This window comes from Neopelma chrysocephalum, unplaced genomic scaffold (assembly GCF_003984885.1).
Source record: "Neopelma chrysocephalum unplaced genomic scaffold, ASM398488v2 Primary Assembly neopelma1_61b, whole genome shotgun sequence".
In the NCBI taxonomy this organism is placed as follows: Eukaryota; Metazoa; Chordata; class Aves; order Passeriformes; family Pipridae; genus Neopelma; species Neopelma chrysocephalum.
In genome coordinates this window covers 3,351,228-3,371,876 of record NW_020897717.1, presented here as the reverse complement: position 1 = coordinate 3,371,876, position 20,649 = coordinate 3,351,228, and the positions used below count along the sequence as shown (strand labels likewise).

Genomic DNA, 20,649 nt, shown 5'->3' with positions numbered 1-20,649 from the left:
TTTTTCTTTTTCTTTTTCTTTTTCTTTTTCTTTTTCTTTTTCTTTTTTTCTTTTTCTTTTTCCTTGCCTTCCCTTTCTATTTCAAGGAAAGAGAAAAAGTAACTACCAGGCAAACAGCTTATTTATCAGTGAAGTAATTATGCCCAGAACTCCCATTAACATCCCACAAACCAGCAGCATAATAGCTTCCTTTCTTTAACATGCAACCTAAATACGTTAATAAATAAGTTTAGTTTCAGTCATAGCTCGCTTTCTGACTTAGCCTTCTGCATTCCCTCTTTTGCAAATATGGAATCCATTGAATTTTGGAACAGAAAAACCATGAGGAATAAGTTAATCTGCTAGGCACTCCAATCAGCGATCTGCACTGTAAATCTATTTAAAGCTGCATTTATTATGTTCTGAAGTTCAGCTGAACTGTGAAAGAGCACATGACTGAAATCACTGCATTTGAGTTGACTCACAGTTAAGTCTAGATGGGACTTGCTTGGCTCCTCACACGTTTCTGTTTCTGATTCAGGCCTTCTAACGATACTTCAGTTTTTGAAGGCTTGGTCAGTCGCCTAAGGGTATAGCAGGTATCCAGTGAAAAAAGGGATTGCAGGAGTTGCATCTGTCTGCATTGGCAGTCAACCAAGAAAAGGTGGAGCAAGCTGGATGCACCCTTTTTCCTCCTGGAGAGCAGAAAGCTGTATTATCCCCCTTTTACGAATAGGAAAAATTCAACAAAAATGTTAGTGATTGGGTGCACTGAAGCACAAGCTAAAAATGTCCTGCTCCAAGTTATATAGGGAGTTGTAGTGATGCAGCCAAAAATGAAGCACAGGCTTATATTGTCCCATGCTACTCTCTTAACTTCTAGACAACATTGTCATGGAAGGAAACACTGTTTATCTGCCTAGTAACTGTCTATTTTAATCTGTAAGAACAAACAATGTAAACAAAATGAGCAAACAGAAGCAGGCTTGTACAGAACAATTTGCAGCCTTGTTTTCCAGTGGAAGATTCCATGGACCACCCAAGCTTTGCTCTAGTCCTTTTCTCAACCACGGAGCATCTAATTAAATCCCTTTCCATTCCTGACTCTAAGTAGAAGAGAGCCTACAGTCCTGTACAGTTTCTTTCCAGATGGAAATGCATAATTTAACAGAGATACAGCTGACAGGGAGAAGCAGTATTAGCATTTGCCACAAATTGCATTAAATTACAAGGGATACTTAATGAAGACATATTATACAAAGAAGATTTAAGCCAATATTTAGTTTTCTAAGACCCTTCTAAGATTGTAGAGTGCCAGGCAACAAAAACCTCATAGTAAAACTGAATTTCTATATTACTTTAGTGATACCAAGAGTTGTTTGGTTTTGCTACACAAGATCAGTAAAAGATCATGACATTCTGTCCTACAGCTTTGTTCCCATACATGTATACATATACAAAAAGTTGCTGAGCACCTTACATTATTTACTACTTGGGTACTTACAACATGAGGTGAAATTATATTCATACTGCTGTTTTGTAGATGGGAAACAAAAGCACATAGAGACTGGCTTGGTCAGTGGCAAGTGAACCTGCTTCCCTTGTTTAACCATAACTTCTTCTCTACACTTCTCTTAAAAAAAAAAATAGGACTGGAAGAAAATTTTTGTCAGGCTATCAGTTGTCTCATTTTTAGAACTGGACATCATTGTAGATGTCCACATAAATGAGAAAGTACGTAGCAATGAAGAGTTGCTTTGCATTGGATACTTCTTGAAGAGGCTGTAAGGAGTTTATGGAAATATGCTATGAGGACAAGTGCTCTGGCTCCACTGCTGGCATACTAAGAACTGCCATACTAAGAAATATTCCAGTCTGGAAATTAACCCAGTTGATTGGTCTGGACATAAAAAGGTAGGGGTGCTGGCAGCATTTATGCAGCAGCTGAAATGTTTTGTTTGGGGGCCAGAACACATGAAGGATACAGCATCCTACATCTCCACCTGAGATTACATTCTGATGAGGTCTAGGGAAGCTGAGTTCAGAAATCTTGAAGCTATCTTTGTGCCATCTCACTTCTGGGATGTTTTAGCAAATGAAACAATGGTATAATTTATACAGGTTGAGAGCAGAGTAGGAAATGACCATTTTGTTGCTTCTCTTGGGCTAACTATGGCTTGCAATGCAATTCAAAGTCATTGCAGCAAAACATGCTGCATCCCTTTTCTTGATTTGCTGTCCTCCCCTTGGCTTTATGATGAAGCCAGCACAGGCTCTACTCTAAGAGCATGTTCAGTCCTAGTATGTAGCTCACCCTGTGTCAGAGCAGATACTGGTCTGCCAGTGCATGCACGCAAGGCCAGTAATGGTACATAGCACTCTGGGATTTCTAAGTTGCACAAAGGATCAAGAGGAAGGAAGACCAACTGTGTGCAGCCATCCTTCTAATTAAATTTCTGCAGTTAAAAATAGCTAGTGGAAGCTGGCGCTTCTGGCACATCCAGAGCGTCACCTTCCCAAGTATCTTTTTCTGGCCTGAGCCGTAGGAAGTTGCAAATGTGATCCGCTGTGTAATAGTGCAGCATATTCTTGGCCAAACTCCTCATCGTTTTTTCCCTCTTTATGGTTAGCTTACAAATGTCATATGTCTCCTTTTCTTCTTCAAAGCTATTCTCTGCAGAACCAGGTATCATCCAGGCTTTGTGAAAGATAACTTACTCTTCTCAGTTTCTTCACATCAGTTCTATCTATGGTGAGAGAGAAGGCAAACCTGGCTCTGGAGCCCCTCGCCTACTTAGTTGCCCAGAAATGCCAATTGCAGTAATGTTGATATTGAACAATATCAGATTTCCTGATTTCCCCCAGCAGAGTTTTCACTGCCAAGTAATTCTAGTCACTACAGAAACGGGAAAGGTTTGAGTTGGATCGGTGATATTGCATAATTAGGTTTTCAAAAGAACAAGAACAGAGAAATGAGAATAGTGGGGAAATCAGTCTTCTTGCTTTTGCAAATTCTAACCACAGAAAATGCCAGAAGTTGCATTTCTTATCAAGAATAAAGGAATTACTCTTTAGTAGCCTGCCCCATGGACAGAATATGTGTTGCAGCTTTCACTAGAGAAATGGAAGGAAGCTAAAGCTGTTAAGTTTTGGTGATTGATAGCAGTAACCTATAGGGATGTCTTTAATAGCCAGTTTGCAGTTGAGTGTGATGATTTTGTTACTTTCCTCAGGGTTTTCTTTTGTGTCTATGTGTGTAGGGATAGACATGCAGACATAAAACCAGCTATTCTAGAACAACTCACCTGTAGAAAAAGATTCCCAAATTCTGGCAGCCATGTTTGTCAACTACCCAAATAGCAATAAGGAGTATTTGTTTTATGCATTTCAAAGCACAAATAGACACAGAAATATGGGAAAAGGGTAAGAGAAGTCTCTAGAAGCTTGTGCCTCATTGCTGTTGTCTGTGATTTTGTTACTGAAATCATTAAGCAGGCAGTGTGTTCCTTGGAAAGATCCATTTTACAGGGAATCCCACAGAGAATGCCTTGGTGCTTACCTACTGCTGAAGACCGTGAATGAGGTGTGAGAGCCCAGTTTTCTGCATTCCTGCCCCACAGGTTAAGGACAACAGAATGAGTGGGTAACAGTGACCAATACTCTACAGCAGAGCAGCAATTCTGGCTTGTAAGTCACATCTAACTGAACTTCGAGAGAGGATATACAGCTTGAGTACTCATCAAAGTGATTACACAAATTCAGTTGGAAAAAGAATGCAGGGAGCTGGCAAGAGGACAAAGCTAGGGTGAGCTCAGACAAAAAAACCTCCTGAAGTTTGGTGGCTTTTTTCCCTCCCAGGATGTGTAGTTCAGAGGTAGGCAGAAGCAGTGGCCAGCCAACAAAGGCTAGATACTGGTTTTGAAAGAGGCACTCGAGCATATGGAGCTTTCGTGCAAAAAAAGAATGTTTTTTTGATCAATTCCAGGCGAGATGGCAGTTGTGTCATTCTGAGTGCTTCTCATGAGATTAGATGGGATCACTAAGAGTCTTTTGGCATTTTCAATCTGAGAGAAAAAAAACACATGTGGCTAGTAAAATTGCCCTGCACAGAGATTTCTTTCTTCTTACTTAGCTGGTAGATTATGGGGTCCTGAAGCCATGTCAGCCTCATACATGATACAGGGTGACACAGTCAGTGACAATCTGCCCAGTTCTTTCCTGGTTGGGAAGCTCATTGTTTGGAAGGGAAACCCACTGCCAGAATTTGCAGCGTACTATCAAATACCGTGATGTATTCTGGGCAGAGCTTCGGCTCCAGTTTCATTTGTTCATTAAATGAAATTTGTGAATTATTTGTGAATAAGCATGAGCTTTGTTAGGATGAAATCATGATTTGGTGCAAGTGTGACATGAATAATGAAAGGAGTGAAGTACTGCTCAAGGAAATAAGTGAAGCTTTCGATTAGAGTAGTAGAGTAGCTGCGTGTTTTTGAGGCTTGATAAACCCGTTTGAGAAGTACAAATCAACCTTCTGAAGAGCTACTATATTTAGTGCCAGGCTTCAACCATGACTCTTGATTCTGTGCAAGTTCAAACTGGGGAAGGTAGATACAGCTCCTTTAGCATGTTCAACTGAAAGTCTATCTTATATCTGTTAGCGATGATGTCCACGTGCTTCCATTTTGTTGACACATCGTGGTATATATGCTGTACTTTGCAAGAGTGCCGCTGGAGAGTTTTGTGTTCAGCTGAAGTGTAATGAGTTTTCCAGTACTGTTTTTTATGTCATATGGTATTTTGTGTGCACTCCAGAAAAAAAAAAACAAACAAGCAAACAAACAAAAAAAACCCACAAAAAACAAACCAGTGTGGAGGGTTTGCTGTTTCTGAGTTTCTTTATGAGGTATGAACTTCCGGATCAAATGAAAGAACATAGCTCAGGTGTGAAACCAGGAAAGAGGCAGCTACAAGGCAAAAGTTCACTGAATCTTAAACAGGAAATTTACATAGAAGTGCATCCCAAATTGAAATATTCCTTGATGAAATATCTATTACTCTGGTACCATAGAAATCAGAGCAGTGATGAGTTGTTTGGTTGATGGGAATCTCACAGGTTCAGCGACATGGACCCGTTGTTTTCAGAATGGCATGTGGAATTCCTGATTCAGTGCTCTTACTCCATTGTGTAAGAAAGAAAGAAATTCGTCACCTCTCATTAATGCTATCTGGAGTTGAAAGGTGTTTATATGAGCATCATCACACTGAATTGTTTCGATGATTTAGAAAACAGAGTGCTCCCTGTGGGTGAATACTTTATTGGCTTTCTGAGGTTAGACTAACACAGTCTATAACACAGAATAACTTTGTTCCCTGGTGCTGAGCAGCATACTGGAATATTATTACATATCAGAATGAAGGTCTCTTGAGCTCCTTCTCGGTTTTCTTTAGTGTGCACTGAGAGAAAGCCATCACCTCACAGACAACTTGCAGTATTTTTCTTGTAAATAGTGAGGTGGGAGTTACTCTGTTCTGATCCTGATTGAGAGTCCAGCAGAGCTGTGGAGTCCACTTACTAATTCTGCATATCTCAGTTTTGAGGTTCCCAAGCTGTGCCTCACTTTCAAAGGATGGGTAGCTCATCTGACTCCTGTTAGTCCATGAAAGATCTGGAGCTCTGGATTCAGCCCACAGATGTCTCAAAGTGGGTGTTCTTAACATCCTTGATCTTAATTTGGGTTCATTTCCCATCACTATTACCTGCCTTCAAAGCACATGCTGATAGAGGCTTTGAAATGTAAAACAGATACTTTCATCTGTGCTTTTTAGATGACATACAAATTAAAAATTGCAGAGTTGTGGATGTTGTATGTTTTATTTCCAACATTCACCACAAACCAAACATTTCAGGGGAATTCATGCATCTGTAATGCTTGTCACTGTTCTTTTTAGAAACAGTGCATAACTTAATATAGTAGGATGTTTCAGAAAGCAAAAAAATTGCATGCAGGAGGCCTTGTACTGAAATTAATCTCTCAGGAATGCAGGGGGTTAACGGTCAGGCTGATTAATCACTGTTAATGAACCATCAGGAAATCTGTCAGGAAGTGGGTAAAAATTCCTGATGGCTGATGTGAAGCATTGTGTGGTGTGCTTTGGTTTTGGTGTTTCCCAACTGATAGTCTACAGTGGGTGTAGTTTAGTTACGTCTAAGTTCTCAGGACATGTGAAGGACCAGATGATATGCTGCCCTTGTTCAGCTTGAGTAAGTCAGGAAGAAATTTTCCCCATTCGTGGCTGTGCAAGTACGTCGCAACATAAATGCAAGAAAGTCAGGGATTGCTCCTTCCCAGGACATAATCTGGTAAAGATACAGAAAGGAATCATGGTCATTCCCTCATTCCTCTGGTCTGAGCCCACAGGGTACAGGGGGAAGAGTGGAACAGAGGGCTTTCCCTGTGTGAACAAGGAGCCAGAGTATTAGGACTTGGATACACAACTGAGTTAATGAATTGCCTGGTGTTGACCAAGGGTGAGGTTTCACAGTTGGCTCAAGCTGATCCAAGATCAGGCTGAAAGGAGTGTTTTTAACCTCTTTCTCCTTTGCTTTGGACTAGCTATCATGTGGTAATATAGCAACTTGCTGATCTGGGCAGAAAGTATTGTTGCTTGGTCAATGTTGTCTGACTTAGAAGGATCAGAGAACTGATCTGCCTCACTGCTTGGCTGCACAGGTTCTAGATCTGATGTAGAGGAGGGCGTGGGAACATGAGACAAGGATGAAAACATGAGTGGGGACTGAGCCTTTCAGCAGTAGCATAACCATGGATTGGCTTAAACCTATTATGAAACTGCAGTCTGAATCACTGGAATTAGCAGTGCACTGTCAACCTACAGGGAATGCAAATTAAAATGTGTTATCTTACACCTCCCGCCGCTGTTAAACAGTGGCTGAGCACAGCCATTCTGCACGTGGCTCGGAGGAAGGAGTATATGGTGGGGCAGCAGTGTAACAGTTCTCCATGACTTGGTCTGGAGTGTGCAGACCACGTCAGACATCACTGGGAGGTGTGTGGGGAAGGCAGAGGAGAAGAAGAAAGGAACAGACAAGCACCACTACCACTATGATTCTCTCTATGTATTTTCCTTTGGATTACGGTAAATGTTCTACAAGACTGTAGAAACACTCAGTTACCAGAGCACAGATTAAGCACCGTAATGCAGCTGCAGACCCAGACCCTAAAGGTCTAGGGTACCGTCTGCTTTTCCTAGTACTTCTTCTTTATTTTCAACCCAAGTGTCTTTGCAGTGTTCTTTAGTCAGCACCAAAAGCCTAACTTAGACCTAAAAAGGTGAGCCCTGCTATTTGATTCAAGTTCACTTGGTTTTTGTTGCAAAATTTGGTAATTCCATGTTAAGGACTTCTTATCATTTTGTTCTGGCTCAAAATTCCATGCAAAGATACAGGAATAACTGTGTTAGTGGAAAATCTCTTTGTTATTTTCAAATATTTCATGTTTTAGAGGTTTGTAACAAAAGGTCTGCTCCTTTAAGCACAGCCATGCAAAGCCACACCAGTATCTATAGGGTACCCTACAAAGACAGCAGTGCTTCCACAAAGGATCAGCAACCCCAGACACCGTGGGAGTAGTCACCCTTCCTAGGCCTTGAGGTGAGGAAATAGTTTGAAGATAGTCAAATTACTTTAATTTCAGGACAGTTTCAAGATAGTGGAGTTAGTTTAATTTAAAGACTGTCTTAATTTAAACTTAAATTAAACTGAAAATATCTCTCCAGTGAAGCATAAGGAAAAATGTAGGGAGAAAAATATTAACCTCCAAAAATATAATTAAAAAAAGTATTCCACAGACAAATAAATGCAAATGTAAAAAAACCATCCTGTAACATTTCCTGAAATAAATCATTCTCCATCTCATAGAGGATAAACATGGGCTTCTTCAGGGAGAAGGAATCCATAAAGACAAAATAAAGAGCTTTATAACTGATTCAATCACTGTGTATGGCGTTTGCATGGCAAGGTTTTGGTAATGGGGGACTACTGGGGTGGCTTCTGTGAGAAGCTGCTGGAAGCTTCCCCCATGTCCAATAGAGCCAGTGCTCCACCATTGGCCAAGGCTGAGCCCTTCAGTGATGGTGGTAGTGCTTCTAGGAAAATGTAGTTAAGAAGGGGGAAAAATACTGCTGTGCAAAAACAGCTGGAGAAAGGAGTGAGAATATGTGAGAGAAGCATCTGTGCAGATACTAAGGGTACTGGAGAAGGAGGGGGAGGAGGTGCTCCAGCTGCTGGAGCAGAGATCCACCTGCAGCCAGTGGAGGAAACCCACACCGGAGCAGGTGGGTGGCCAAAGGAGGCTGTGACCCCATAGGAAGGCCATGCTGGAGCAGGCCCCTGGTAGAACCTGCAGAGAGAGGAGCCCACGCTAGAGCAGATTTGCTGGCAGAACTTGTGACCCTGTGGGGGACCTACACTGGAGCAGCCTGTTCCTGAAGGGCTGAACCATGAGGAATGGACCCACACTAGAGCAGTTCTTGAAGAACTGTAGCCCATGGAAAGGACTCACATTGGAGAAGTTCATGGAGGCCTGTCTCTTGTGGCAGGGACCCCATGCTGGAGTGGGGAAAGAGTGTGAGGAGGCCCCCTGAGGAGGAAGGAGTGGCAGAGAAAACATGGAATGAATGAACTGACTGCAGCCCCCATTCCCTCTCCCCCTGCACTGCTGCAGGGGGAGGAAGTAGAGAAATTGGAAATCCTAAGTGTCAGCTTAGGAAGAATGGAGGGGTGGGGAAAGACGTTTTAGGTTTTGGTTTTATTTCTCATTATCCTACTCTGATGTGATTGGTAATAAATTAATTTCCCCAAGTCAAGTCCATTTTGCCTGTGATGGTAATTGGTCCCTGCCCTTGTTTCAACCCATGAACCTTTTGTTCTATTTTCTCTCCCCTGTCCAGCTGAGGAGGGGAGTGGCAGAGTGGCTTTGGTGGGCACCTGGCATCCAGCCAGGGTCAACCCACCACACACAGTCACCAAAGGGTATTTTACTCCCTGAGCATTTCAGCTGAAATTCTCTCATACTGAGACATAGACCCTCTCAGCACAAAACTGAATATATCTGAAGGCTGGAAATGTTTCTGCAGTTCCGCTAGTAACCTTTCATCAAAGCATAGCCCAGGGATTCTTGTAGGGAGACATAGGCTTTCCCCACTTATGAGGAATGGATAGCGAGCATCTTTGCTGACAGCTGGTTTTGTGTTATATAGGGCTAATTTGCAGTTTGGGTACAGAGTAGGCAGGGATACAGCAAGGAATGCTGAGCAGATGTGACATAGTGATAACATCCTTAGCATAATCCAGTATCACACAGTTGTGGAGTGCTATAAATACAACAGGAATTCTCCAAGGCCCAATTCCTTCACAGAGTTGGGCATCTCTGCATTGCCATGGATTTAGACTGCACTAAATCAGTGTAATCCTCAGGCTTCATTCATTTGTGCACTGCTGTGAATGCTCCTAGGAGACTCTAAGCATCATTGAGAGCAGTGTCTCTGGTTCTGCACTATAAGGCAGTTTTTGACAGCTTTTGGATTGATATTTTGATTTATTCACTAAATGAAGAATTTATCATCACAGGCATAATATTTCTCTTGTACTGCTATACAACATCCTTTTAGGGTGTTGCTTTTAGGCCTTGGTAACATGCTTTTAAAATGTATTTAATGGAGTGAAACCCTGTAATACCCAGAGCACACATGGACTGTGACTTCTTGAAAAATCACACAAGAAAAGTTTTCTGAGGTTCAGTAACAACATCAGGCTTCAGAAACCAGAACCCCCTCCTGTTCTTACATGGTTGCCATTGCCCTTGCCCAAGAGGACAGGCTGGGAGGGCAAAGGCTGAGGAAGAGGTTGCCCAGGAACAAGGCAGTGCAACTGCTGCCATTCCGTGAACTGTAGCTTTTGGCCTTTTGGCCTCCAATTTTTTTTGGTGAGCAAGTCATCTTATTGTGAAATGCATCCTATTATTCTGTGCATGATGGATTGAAAAAGGCTTTACTCGCTGGAAAGGCTGTTGAACAATATAGTTTCCACTTACAAAGCACTTTCCCTAAAAAGCTTCTCAGGGCAGCATCATATAAAAATAGTGATACTAAAGTTGTAAACCAGCTTCTGACAAATCAGGAATAACAAAAGCTGAGGTATAAATAGAAGTGTTTTCATGGGTTTTCTCTTCTCTAGAGGCACAGGATCTCAATCAGTGCTGGATTGTAAGAAACAAAAATGCCCTTTTCCAGACACCCAGGAAAACAAGGACCTTCCAGACTAGTGGCACAGAATATAAATAGATTTAAAACTGCTTCAGAACCATAAAGCTTAGTCAAAACCATGACATTTGCGTTTTAGAATGAGCCATATCATATCAGACAACTTTTTAAATCCAATTATTTATTTCATTTCATGCAAACTAGCGTCTCCTGCTTTACATAAAGGTTAAATAACTTACACTTTTATAATTATGGAATGAATTGTCTCCAGGCTCTCAAAGATACGAGGATTATCTCAAAGTCTGCAGTGCATTAGGATTCCTGGAAGACAAACGCTGAAGAATGCAAAATATTACATACTCTGTGTTTATATTTTGTCAGTGGGCAGAATAAATGCACCTTACTGGTCATTTTCAAATTTATTATTTTTGTGAAGTAGGTGAGAATTATTTTTCTTATAGCAGGCTTTGAAACAGGTAAATGTAAAGCTACTAAATTTGCTCTTCCAGTGTTTGGACAATCTTTATTTCACTTTGAGCTTGTTCCTTCTTCTGCTCTCTGCCAGCCTTCTCTGATTCTACCAAACCCCATGTAGTTTAATCCACAATACCAAAGAAGGAAGGTCTGTTTCTGTAAGCCAAAAATAGTTCTTATTGCAGTTAACCTTGCAGCTGAATCAGTTCTGCTATTGCTCTTTAAGTCATGTTTGACCAGTCATGTCTGCACAGACCAGAAGCAAGGCTGAACAGAGTATCTACATAATCAGTCTGATGCATGACACTGTTCTCAGTGCAGCAGCTCCTATATTGAAAACACCCCCCTACAAAACGTTTGCTTACCAACATCTGAATTTATTATACCCTTGGGGTCAGTAGTAGCTGAGCTTTGGAGTTACTGACTACTTCAATTATGTATGAGAAGTAAGGATTTCAGTAAAATTTTACTGGCATCAAATCCGTCTGTATATTCCCCAATCACCCTGTAACCTTTCCTCTTGCAAAAAAATGCTAGGGGGCCTTTTTCTATTCTGCATGGAAGTCTGCTGTTCTCCTAGCTTTTTGCTTTTAGAGTTATTTATCATTATTTATTGCCACCAAAAGGGAGATCTACAGCCGTCTCACAACTTCAGAGCATCACCCACAAGCAGAGAGGCACAGTAACATTGCAGGGAGAACTTGCATTTCATTTCACTCTCATACTAAGGCCTGGGTGACATGCAGTTAAGTCTTTTTTTTGCTCCAATAGCCAACAGTGCAGCAATTATTAAAAAAAAAATCAAAAAGACAGTATTCTGCTCCACGCTGCTGTCGAGTAATAATTTATGCTATTTGACACCAGATATTCTGAGTATTCCTCATTAAAATATTTGGCCACTGCCATTTCCCAGTGATCACTGTATGAGAGAGATTTGATGTAAAAATGACGAGTTCTTCCTGCTAGAGCTACACAGAACAGATCTGCGTGCTGAAATTCTGTTTCTGTCTGTAACAACAGTACCAAAATAGCTTTAATAATTAATCATGCACTGATTAGATTACAAACTCTCAGATGGGCTGGAGATTTTTCTATTATGCATCAGACAAAAGACACTGGTAATGCTTAACTAGCAATCACCTGCTCTTGCTCCACCTGCCATTGTGGGAGCGCTCCGGAAACCAGAAGGGAGACAAAGGCCCAACAGAAATTGATAAAAACCTTCACCTGCCCCTGGTATGTTCAGGAATACAGAACTGTTGAAACAGGTGCTGCTACAGCTGCAGGCCAGGGTACAGCTTCGCTTATTAACTTGTCATTTGCCAGGCAATGCTCTCCCCTGTACTCCAATGGAAGAGAGTACCCAAACTCCAGGCTAAGCGAACATTAAGCAAGGAGTTTCCTGACTCGGAACACCAATGCAAACAGCCACTGTGGAAGGGCTGGGCATGGAGAGGCCAGGCATGGGGCAGGCACCCCTATCCTGCACTCACCGCTTCAGGGTTCCCTTGCAGCAGCTACACTGCTCTACCCTGTCAGCTGCTTGTAATGTTATGAAAACATTTCTGTGGAAGTGGCATTGTTTTGCCAGAATGATATCATATGCAGCTGATTTTAGGGTAAGTAGGAGTTTAAGACTGAGAACCACTAGTACTCAAAACTGGAAAATTACTTTGTAGCCTCAACTTCCATTAGAAATTTTGCTCAGCTGTTTTAACTAAGTTTTTCCAGGCCCTTTGCTCTTGTCCCGTGACTCTTGGGGCCTATTTATTACAACTACAGAGGCAAAACCTCTCAGGGGAGATAGTCCATATGCTGGTTCTGGAAAGAAATAAGTTAATACTAGTGTGTCTAGTGCAATGCTTTTACTGGTGTAAAAGTATGATTAAAAAAAGGGGACCTTAGGACCAGTTTTATGGTACTAGCAAGAATTGGTATCAGTCTGTCTTAGAAACCAAGCCAGTTTTAGGGGAGGAGGGGGGAAGGACACTGTGGACCAAAATGAGCAAATCAAGTTAAAAATGATAATCACTTAAGTTAAATTTTGCCAGTTGTTGGGGTCACTGCATAGCACTGAACATGGCAAAACAATAAAAAGCCCTTGGGAGGCAAACAGCTGTCATTCCCTGCTGCCCAGAGCAGAACCAGTGGTATCTGGGCAAGAGGGTCAGAGCCAAGCCAGGGCTGGTTGGTGCCCATGTGGTGCAGGCATACTCCCTACTCCCTGCCTCCCAAGGGCTCCCAAGGGGCAGGCAAGGTACAGCCTGGAGACGATCCTCAAGAGGGCCACAGCTGCCGGAGGTCCAAGGGAATGTCACTGTCCTCCACCCCCCCCATGGTCAATCTCAGCAGAGGTGGCAAAGCTTGCCCCAGGAATAAGAGTGGTTTACATGACAGACACAGCACACACCTTGTTAGTGGGACCTTTTTAGTGAACAACAGCTAAGTTCTGGAAGCATCAAAATGTATCGTTCTGTAACAGACACCACAAGCCACATGGCTTATTTTTTTCCCCTTTTCTCTGCCCCTTCTACCACTGACCTTTATGAAAAACAGAAGTTAAATGAGAGAAAAATAGCTTTAATGAAACATCCAGGTTGAGAAATCAAAATCAGACACTCCAACAACAGGAAATTTTGAAAGCAGTGTTTATAATAGCATCTTGCTGAACTGTAGTACACTTGCTTTTCTTTAAGTTTTAAGCCGTATTGTAAATGCTCACCTTGACTCAGCAGCTGGGCACAAGGGTAGTATTGGGGCATTAGTTTAACTTTGCAGAATTTCCTAGGCATAGAAAAGTGAATTAAACTCAACCCCTGAACAATTTCCTGACTCCTGCAATCAGTGCTGCAACTTCTGTCTTTCCGGTAAAGGCTTCTGAATTGTTTCCCTGTGCAAATACATTTAAGCTTGTTTGTTATTTTATTCTAGGGAGCTGGAGACAGTTTTGTGGGAGCACTGGCCTTCTACCTGGCTTACTATCCCAAGTTATCCATGGAGGAAATGATCAGGAAGTCTAACTGCATCGCATCAGTAAGTGTCCAGGCATCGGGGACACAATCTTCATATCCTTACAGGAAGGACTTGCCTCAGGACCTTTTCTAATTGATTGTCTAGATCACTGTGCTGATTTTATCTCATACCAGACAGCATTATTCTCCTAACGGCAAGGAGGTTCTCCTCTGCTGACTGGAAAGGCCAGAAGAGTCTCTTTGCTTCTTATTTCAGGAATCCTGCGTTCCTGTTCTACAGTAGTAAGATGGGGTGGGGGTGGTGGGTCTTTCAAACACAGCACAGCAGGTCTCTCAGGCCCCACACAGCCTTTGGGCTTGTGGCTGTTCCACACAATGCACTGTACTGAACTACATGAAGTTTACAGTAAAACACCTGGAGGGTATTCGGCTCCTGGCAGTATTTTTACTGATTTTATCAGAACTTCAGATGAGCAATGGCAGCACATGAAGCAGAGCATTAGCTTTGAGACTGCAACTTCAGTACTCAGCTGCAGACACCAAGGCCAGCATGCGGCTCTCAACAAAGCACCGTCCGTCAAGCCCAGGCATGTCTATGCCCACTCGCCTCAGATGCAGCACTGTACCTCTCCACATTCTGGAAGGTGGAGGAAGGTCCCTCCAAATGAAAAGAGGATAAGAGTGCTACTGGAGGCAGACTTTGAAAAATGTTTCTAGCCATATTGCTCTAAACATAGGCAAGCTAATTAAGGAAGAAAAGCTTCCAAAAAGATCAGAGAAGTACTTTGGTTTCTTCATGTTTGACAAAAACCCAGGAGTGAAAAATCCATCCTACTAACCTGGCTGAAAATAATATAGCCCTTTTAGCCGTGGTCATAGCTTATCCAAAAATTCATCTTACATGATTAGGTTCTCATTGCTTTTTTCCTCAGAAGGAGCTGGTGCAACATTACCCCTCCAAGGAATGACACCAGCTTATGGTCACTACTGTCACATCTATGGCTGGTAGGTTAGAAAAACTTGCAATCCTGCCATTGAATTCCTGCTGTGGAAAATGTTAATTTTTATTGCTTTATAAAACAATAGTTCCTTTGAAGATTACAGCCTCTTTCACAATGGAAAACACAGACAATGGGATTTGCTATTTAATTTTTTTTTTAATTGAGTACTGTAAAAATAACTCAAAAGATAAATAAATGTTACTGTGATGATCTATGTCCAGACATTAAGAATTTTCTCTCTCTACATTGTTTTATTCACAATGGCCTTCAAATCACAGGAGACGGTGATCCCAGTTTATTTCCTCTCTTTTCAGCCCATGTTGCTGGATTTCTGAATCAGTGTTCACCCCATCCTCCCCCCAGACCATCCTCTCCTCATGTATAAATCAAGTCCAGTCACTGTTCACATAGAGCGGATTTTTCTCTTCTCTGTAAAGAGGACACGTTGTTTTGCTATAGGGGAAGAAGAAGAATCTGTTAAGAAGCCTGAAGTGTTAAAATTCAATTCAACGAGCCCACGTCCCTTTTCCCCTGGCTGCCTTCACTGCTTAAATGAGTGTGGAGCAATTGACTGGCACAGCACTGTTGTTAACCAACTCTTGAAGGAATTTAGTAGTGCTTTCACTTTACCACATGTAATTTTTAGTTCCTAAGTGGTCCACTTCACCTCTGTGAGAATAAGTATCAAGACTGGAATGACTGAAAACATTCAACAGCTGCTCTGTGTGACTACTCTGAGTCACAGCTGCTCCGTATAGGGACAAAAATAAGTTCTTACTGCTTTCTACTACTTTTCAACTCCAGAGCCCAAACAACTACAGTTGATGAGCTGGATATAGCTGATCTCACAGTCTGCCTGAGAAGTTAACGAGGTGTCCTGTGGATCTCTCAACAGGGGCACAAACTGACCCTGCCCCTAGCACCTGATGCAGATGTTGGCAAAGTCACTTCGGCTACTGGTTAAGCATAGTCAATACATTACTAAACCCCAAAAATTACAAAATAAATTAAAGCAAAGCTCTATAGTGTCATTTGAAAAGCATGTTTTGATTCAACTTCATTATATGAATTCCTTTGAAAGCTATGCAAGAGCAATCCACACAGTAACAAAATCTCTTCTTCCACATAAAAGTTTCATTTTAAGAAATACTGCAGCTTAGTAACACATTCTGTTGCTGCAGCTAGGAGGTAGTGAAACTTGGGCACTCCTGCCACTACTTCACTAAAAAGCTTCATTCTGTGGAGGTCCCAGGTTTCTGAGAAGTACAAAACATAAGGTGAAAATGCATGCCAAGTGAAAATGCTTCCTAACATATTCCTGATGTGAGTTGTTATCCAGACTCAAATTTACTTCCCTTCACACATGCAGCACTTTCTCACATCAATTTCTCACTTGTATTCTACTACAGGCTACAAAGATCAGAGCTTACTTCAGAAACCTACTACATGTTCTGTCTGAGCTCTTCACTTTCCTACAAGTTGCAAAGCTTCTGGAGGATCACTTTGCACAATGCTTCAATGCAGTAATTTGGATTTTTTCTTATTCAAGAAAATAGTCCAAGAGATTTCTGATTTCTCTTTTGTATGGAATTCAAAAGGAAAGGCACAGCCTCTGTCAGCTTTGATGAGAGCACATTGCTTCTCTGGTGGTTTCTCTCACTTGTCATAAAGCTGTTGTACTATTAACTCTAAGAATGAAAAGGTAGTAGTCATCTAAGAAGCACATAAAATTATGAGAAAAAATAAGCTTGAACCACATAACTACTGGCTGTGCATTGTATTATCTACTTGGAGCTGCTTAATACATTTCTTTAGTCTATAGCTTTAAATAAGCCTTTTTTGCATTACCTCCACCATGCATGGTCTGGTTTAAATTCTAAGTTTACCCAAGTTAAGCTTTTTAACATTAAATTCAGCTTTTTAAAGTTAACTACAGAAACTTGAACTCTTAGTCAACTTTTAAAAAGCTGGGTGAGCAAATGGCAGTTTGGCAAGTGCTATAACCCCCCCAACAAATCAGATTCTTAAGCTGAGAAAATTTGCGAGGACCAGAGGAATATAAAGGAACCCACTAACTGTCATCTGGAGAGCGGCATCGTTTGTGGAGGAGGAAGAACTTGTGTTTACTTCTTTAAAAGAAAAAGTCCATTTTGTAAGTGATGGTTAAAATTTATTGTTCAGAACACCCATGGCAACTTAAAAGAATGCTTCTGTTGATGCATACTTCGTGACTGCTTGTTGGAGATAGCACAGTATAGCAAACCACACAAAGAAACAGAATGAAAGAACTCCTGTGTCACTTGGTTTTGCCAGTGACATGTGGCATGGCTGTCATCAAAGTCTCTGATGTGTCAGGCAAGTCATTACTTTGTTTCCCTGCCACAATCTGTAAAATGAGGGTAATGCTTACTTCCCACTGGAGTGTCATGAAGAACAGCAACTGTACAGTCATCTGAGTATGAAACATGTTATGACATATTCTGCTTAGATGGGAAAAATCCTGTTACATTGAAATCTTTTGCCCCACACAGTCAGAGAAGTTTATAGAAAGCACACTGACTTTTTCCCCAAGCTCTTACCAATCGGATCGTATCTCAGTAAGACCAGTTTTTCCTGTAGTCGGAGTCTCCTGACGTTGAAACAGAAGCCCGTCTCCGCGGCACTTTTCATCCTCACCAGAATGTATCTAAAGTCACAGGGATGTCTCTGTGTCAATGCACAGGCACTCAGCTACAGCCTGTACCACATGTCTGCCAGGGCACAGGCAAATGGACAAGGTTTAAGCATAAGCACTTTGGCACAATCACATAAGATACTCCATTTCAGCTTCAGGGACGTTCTGGATGGGAGCATCAATACCAGACTTACAACACAGACAAACAGTCCACTATAAACTATAAGCTCCAGCATCAAATTTAAGTAAACAACTCCTGAACAGGATAAAAGCCCAGAGAGAAGGAGCTCCTCCACAAAACTGTGTGGCAGGAGGAATAAAAGCATGAAAGAAAAAAGAAATGAGAAAAATCAGCATACAATTGAGTCATTATAGCTTAAAAGATAATAGCAAGAGAGGAAGGATGATGGTAGTTAAAGATGTTCAGGCTGTAGATAACACTGTATCAGACTATCACTTCCACATGCAGAGAGGAAGCTGAGCAGATAGGCTGGAATAAGAAACGTGCAAAAGGAGAAGCAGGACCCTTTGGCACCATCCATCCCACTAGATACAGAGCTTGATGTTAACCCAGCCACAGGAACCCCCTTCCCCACTGCAGGGCTCTTGGTTTGTGGGTGGGCTGGCAGCACCTGCAGTGTTCCCGGAGCAGGGCAAGTCAGGAGACTGAAAAAGCTGCCCCACACCCCCAGCCTGGAAGTATGCCAAGATCCATGCAACTTCCCAGACATAGGGCATCTTCTGAAGTCTCAAAAGAAAGGTAAAACCCTTTAACCATTCTGTAAATTACATCTTTCTCTTCCATTGCAGTAAAGAGATGGACACATCTCTGCGTGTGGGCTTTGAGTTCAGTTTCCATTTCCCTGCATTTTCCTGTTTCTAATACAGAATGGCCAGTCAAAATTAATCTGTTCTTCCTCACTTGTGCAGCTCCGACTAGTGTACTTCCTTGAACAGAAAATCACTGGATTCCTGCAGATTAACTGACCAAGCATATTCTTGGGATTATCCCCAGTTATTGTCCTCTCCTGTACACTACTGCAGGTGTGCTGTGAAGCCCCAGTAACCACAAAGACTCCTTCCCCTATACCTCACCCACTTCCTCAAAGCCTCTGTGCAGTTTCCTCTTTCTGGGAGAATCAGTATTATCAGTTTGACCAGGCCTTGAAATTCTTGTGCTCCACACATCTGAGGCCAAGCCCATTCCGAATACACCTTGTTCAAAAAAATCACTCCCCAATGAAGAAATGTAACTGGGAGCAAAGGCAGAAAACAACACTGGAAAGCTATTGGGGCACAGGGAGAAACTCAAGGCAAGTTCAGAAGGTAAATATATAAACATAAAATATTCCTGAAGCATATATGGAACGATAAAGAACAGCAAAAGAAACATCAGGATAAAAAAATAAAATGAGGTGTGTGGCAGAAATCCCTACATTACCGTTAGTACCACCATTTAAAACAGCTATTTTTTCACCTCGCAGAAACCTCCTGCTTTGCTGTGTTTGTTTTTGTGAACAGTAGAACACTCAGAAGTTGAACTGCCCTCTGTCAGGGACATACTTGGGAAGTGTGTCTTAATTTAAAACCCTGTCAGGGTGCAGAAATTCTGTAAGAGAAGAATCTCCTCAAACCCTGCAAGTGGTTGGTACTGGCTCTGTCAGGGGCTGAGTCTTAAAAAAAACAAAGTACAGAAAATGTACAAAAGATAATACACTCACACAGAATGCAACTTCTGGGAATGGGAAAACAGGAATGTGTTCACATAAATGTATCACTTTAGCCCCTTGCATTTGTCTATCTAATTTTCTTAAAAATAGCATTTTGGATGCAAGTAATTTTCTCCGCATGGTCTTGTCCCCTTGTGCCCACACTGTAAGAGTACTCGTGTGCTTCAAGTACATATTCCTTCCTTTCAAAGCCTTAACACACCATCAGCTTTCTTACAGGTTGGAAGACTGTGACTAATTTTCTTCCAGAGCCCAATAACATTTCTCCTGAGCTGAACTGCAGAGTAAACCAAGACACCCAGAGCACTGACCGCATGCTGTCCACTCCTAGGACGTGCTCTGCCCACTGTCTAGGGGAAAGCTTCACGGCACCTGCCCAAAGTTCAGCCCACAGACAACAAAGACCCACACTGTAGCTCAGTCTGCTCTCCTCAGCTAAAAAGGTATGAAAGGTAAACAAGAGCAACAATATGCAGATAATTTACATCCTCTCTTTAATCACAGAGCACACAGAGGTGTGCTTCCCCTGCGCAAGGTGCTTTGGATATTACAGCTCAAATGAATGCAACGGCCCACAGGACAAACTTGCCTTTGCTGCAATTTCAGAACCCAGCGGGGAGTTTCACACCATTCTATACTTACCTGTGAGAAGACACACATGCAGAAGGACAGAGAAGAGGCAGCTAGACTCAAGGTCTGCAATTCTCTCAAGTATATTAAAAAAATTTAGAGAAGCCTAACATTCCGTAAAGATACAGAGTGGTACCCAAAACCCAAAACTGGTTAGGAAAACATCACTTACTTAGATTTGCTCTTGGCCACTGGTGGTTTTTTTGCAGCATGAAGAAGAGAAAAACAAAAGAAACAGTTATCATTTTATGTTGCTTCCTTTATATGTTACATATAGGGTTTTCCACCGCCTGCCTTTGCAAAAGCCGCAGATAGACAGTGGAAAGAGCTTTACTGTCACAATAAACACCACTCATCCGTCCATGTGCTGTCAGTTGCCTGCTCCTTCTGCCATCATACCACCTTTGTAGGTGTCTGTGCAAATGTAGTGCCCAGCATGACAGGCTGCACTTGCTGCAATCTCCAGATGTTTTCAGTAAGTTTTCAGCTTCAGTGATTAGTATGAATTCTCTAGGTTAGGACAGGTATGGTCAACACTGCTGGTGGAAACTGCAGCCCCACTCTTCCCGACTTGCTCACGCCCACTCCTGCTGCAGTTCCTGCCGTGGTGCCAACGCAAAGCTTTGCTTGGCCAGAGGGTGAACCAGGGCAGGAAGCTGTTCTCACGTGAGCCTGACCTTCTCACAAGGCTGGTTTTCGGTCCCTCCGAGTTAACCCACCACACAGCATGAAACAGGCTGAATTATTTCTCTGTCAATTCACCGCATTTAAAATAATCATATATCTACAGCATAAATGCAAAACTGCGCTAAAATTTAAAAAAATTGCTCATCTACACTGTGTCCGTGCACGTCGTGTTTAGGTCACCCTGAGCTTCCCCCGGGGTTCGCCGAGGGAGGGGCAGGGCGGGG

The 20,649-nt window shown here is 42.1% G+C and overlaps 2 protein-coding genes across 4 annotated transcripts in view; one reads left to right on the top strand and one right to left on the bottom strand.

The window, feature by feature from the left end:
- Window positions 1-14,918, top strand: part of RBKS (ribokinase) — a 71,165-nt gene extending 56,247 nt beyond the window's left edge. For all 3 annotated transcript variants that reach the window (XM_027681957.1, XM_027681955.1, XM_027681956.1), the window contains one exon: window positions 13,663-14,918. In XM_027681957.1, coding sequence (XP_027537758.1) covers window positions 13,663-13,836 — 174 coding nt within the window. In that variant the 3' untranslated portion in view covers window positions 13,837-14,918. The remainder of the gene's footprint in view (window positions 1-13,662) is intronic.
- Window positions 14,841-19,929, bottom strand: MRPL33 (mitochondrial ribosomal protein L33). The gene is made up of 3 exons (XM_027681958.1): window positions 19,911-19,929; window positions 17,284-17,390; window positions 14,841-15,157 (listed from the first exon to the last, which is right to left on the bottom strand). Exons 2-3 carry the CDS (start codon window positions 17,372-17,374, stop codon window positions 15,108-15,110), a joined length of 141 nt encoding a protein of 46 aa, XP_027537759.1. The 5' UTR covers window positions 17,375-17,390; window positions 19,911-19,929; the 3' UTR covers window positions 14,841-15,107.
- Between the last annotated feature and the right edge of the window lie 720 nt (window positions 19,930-20,649).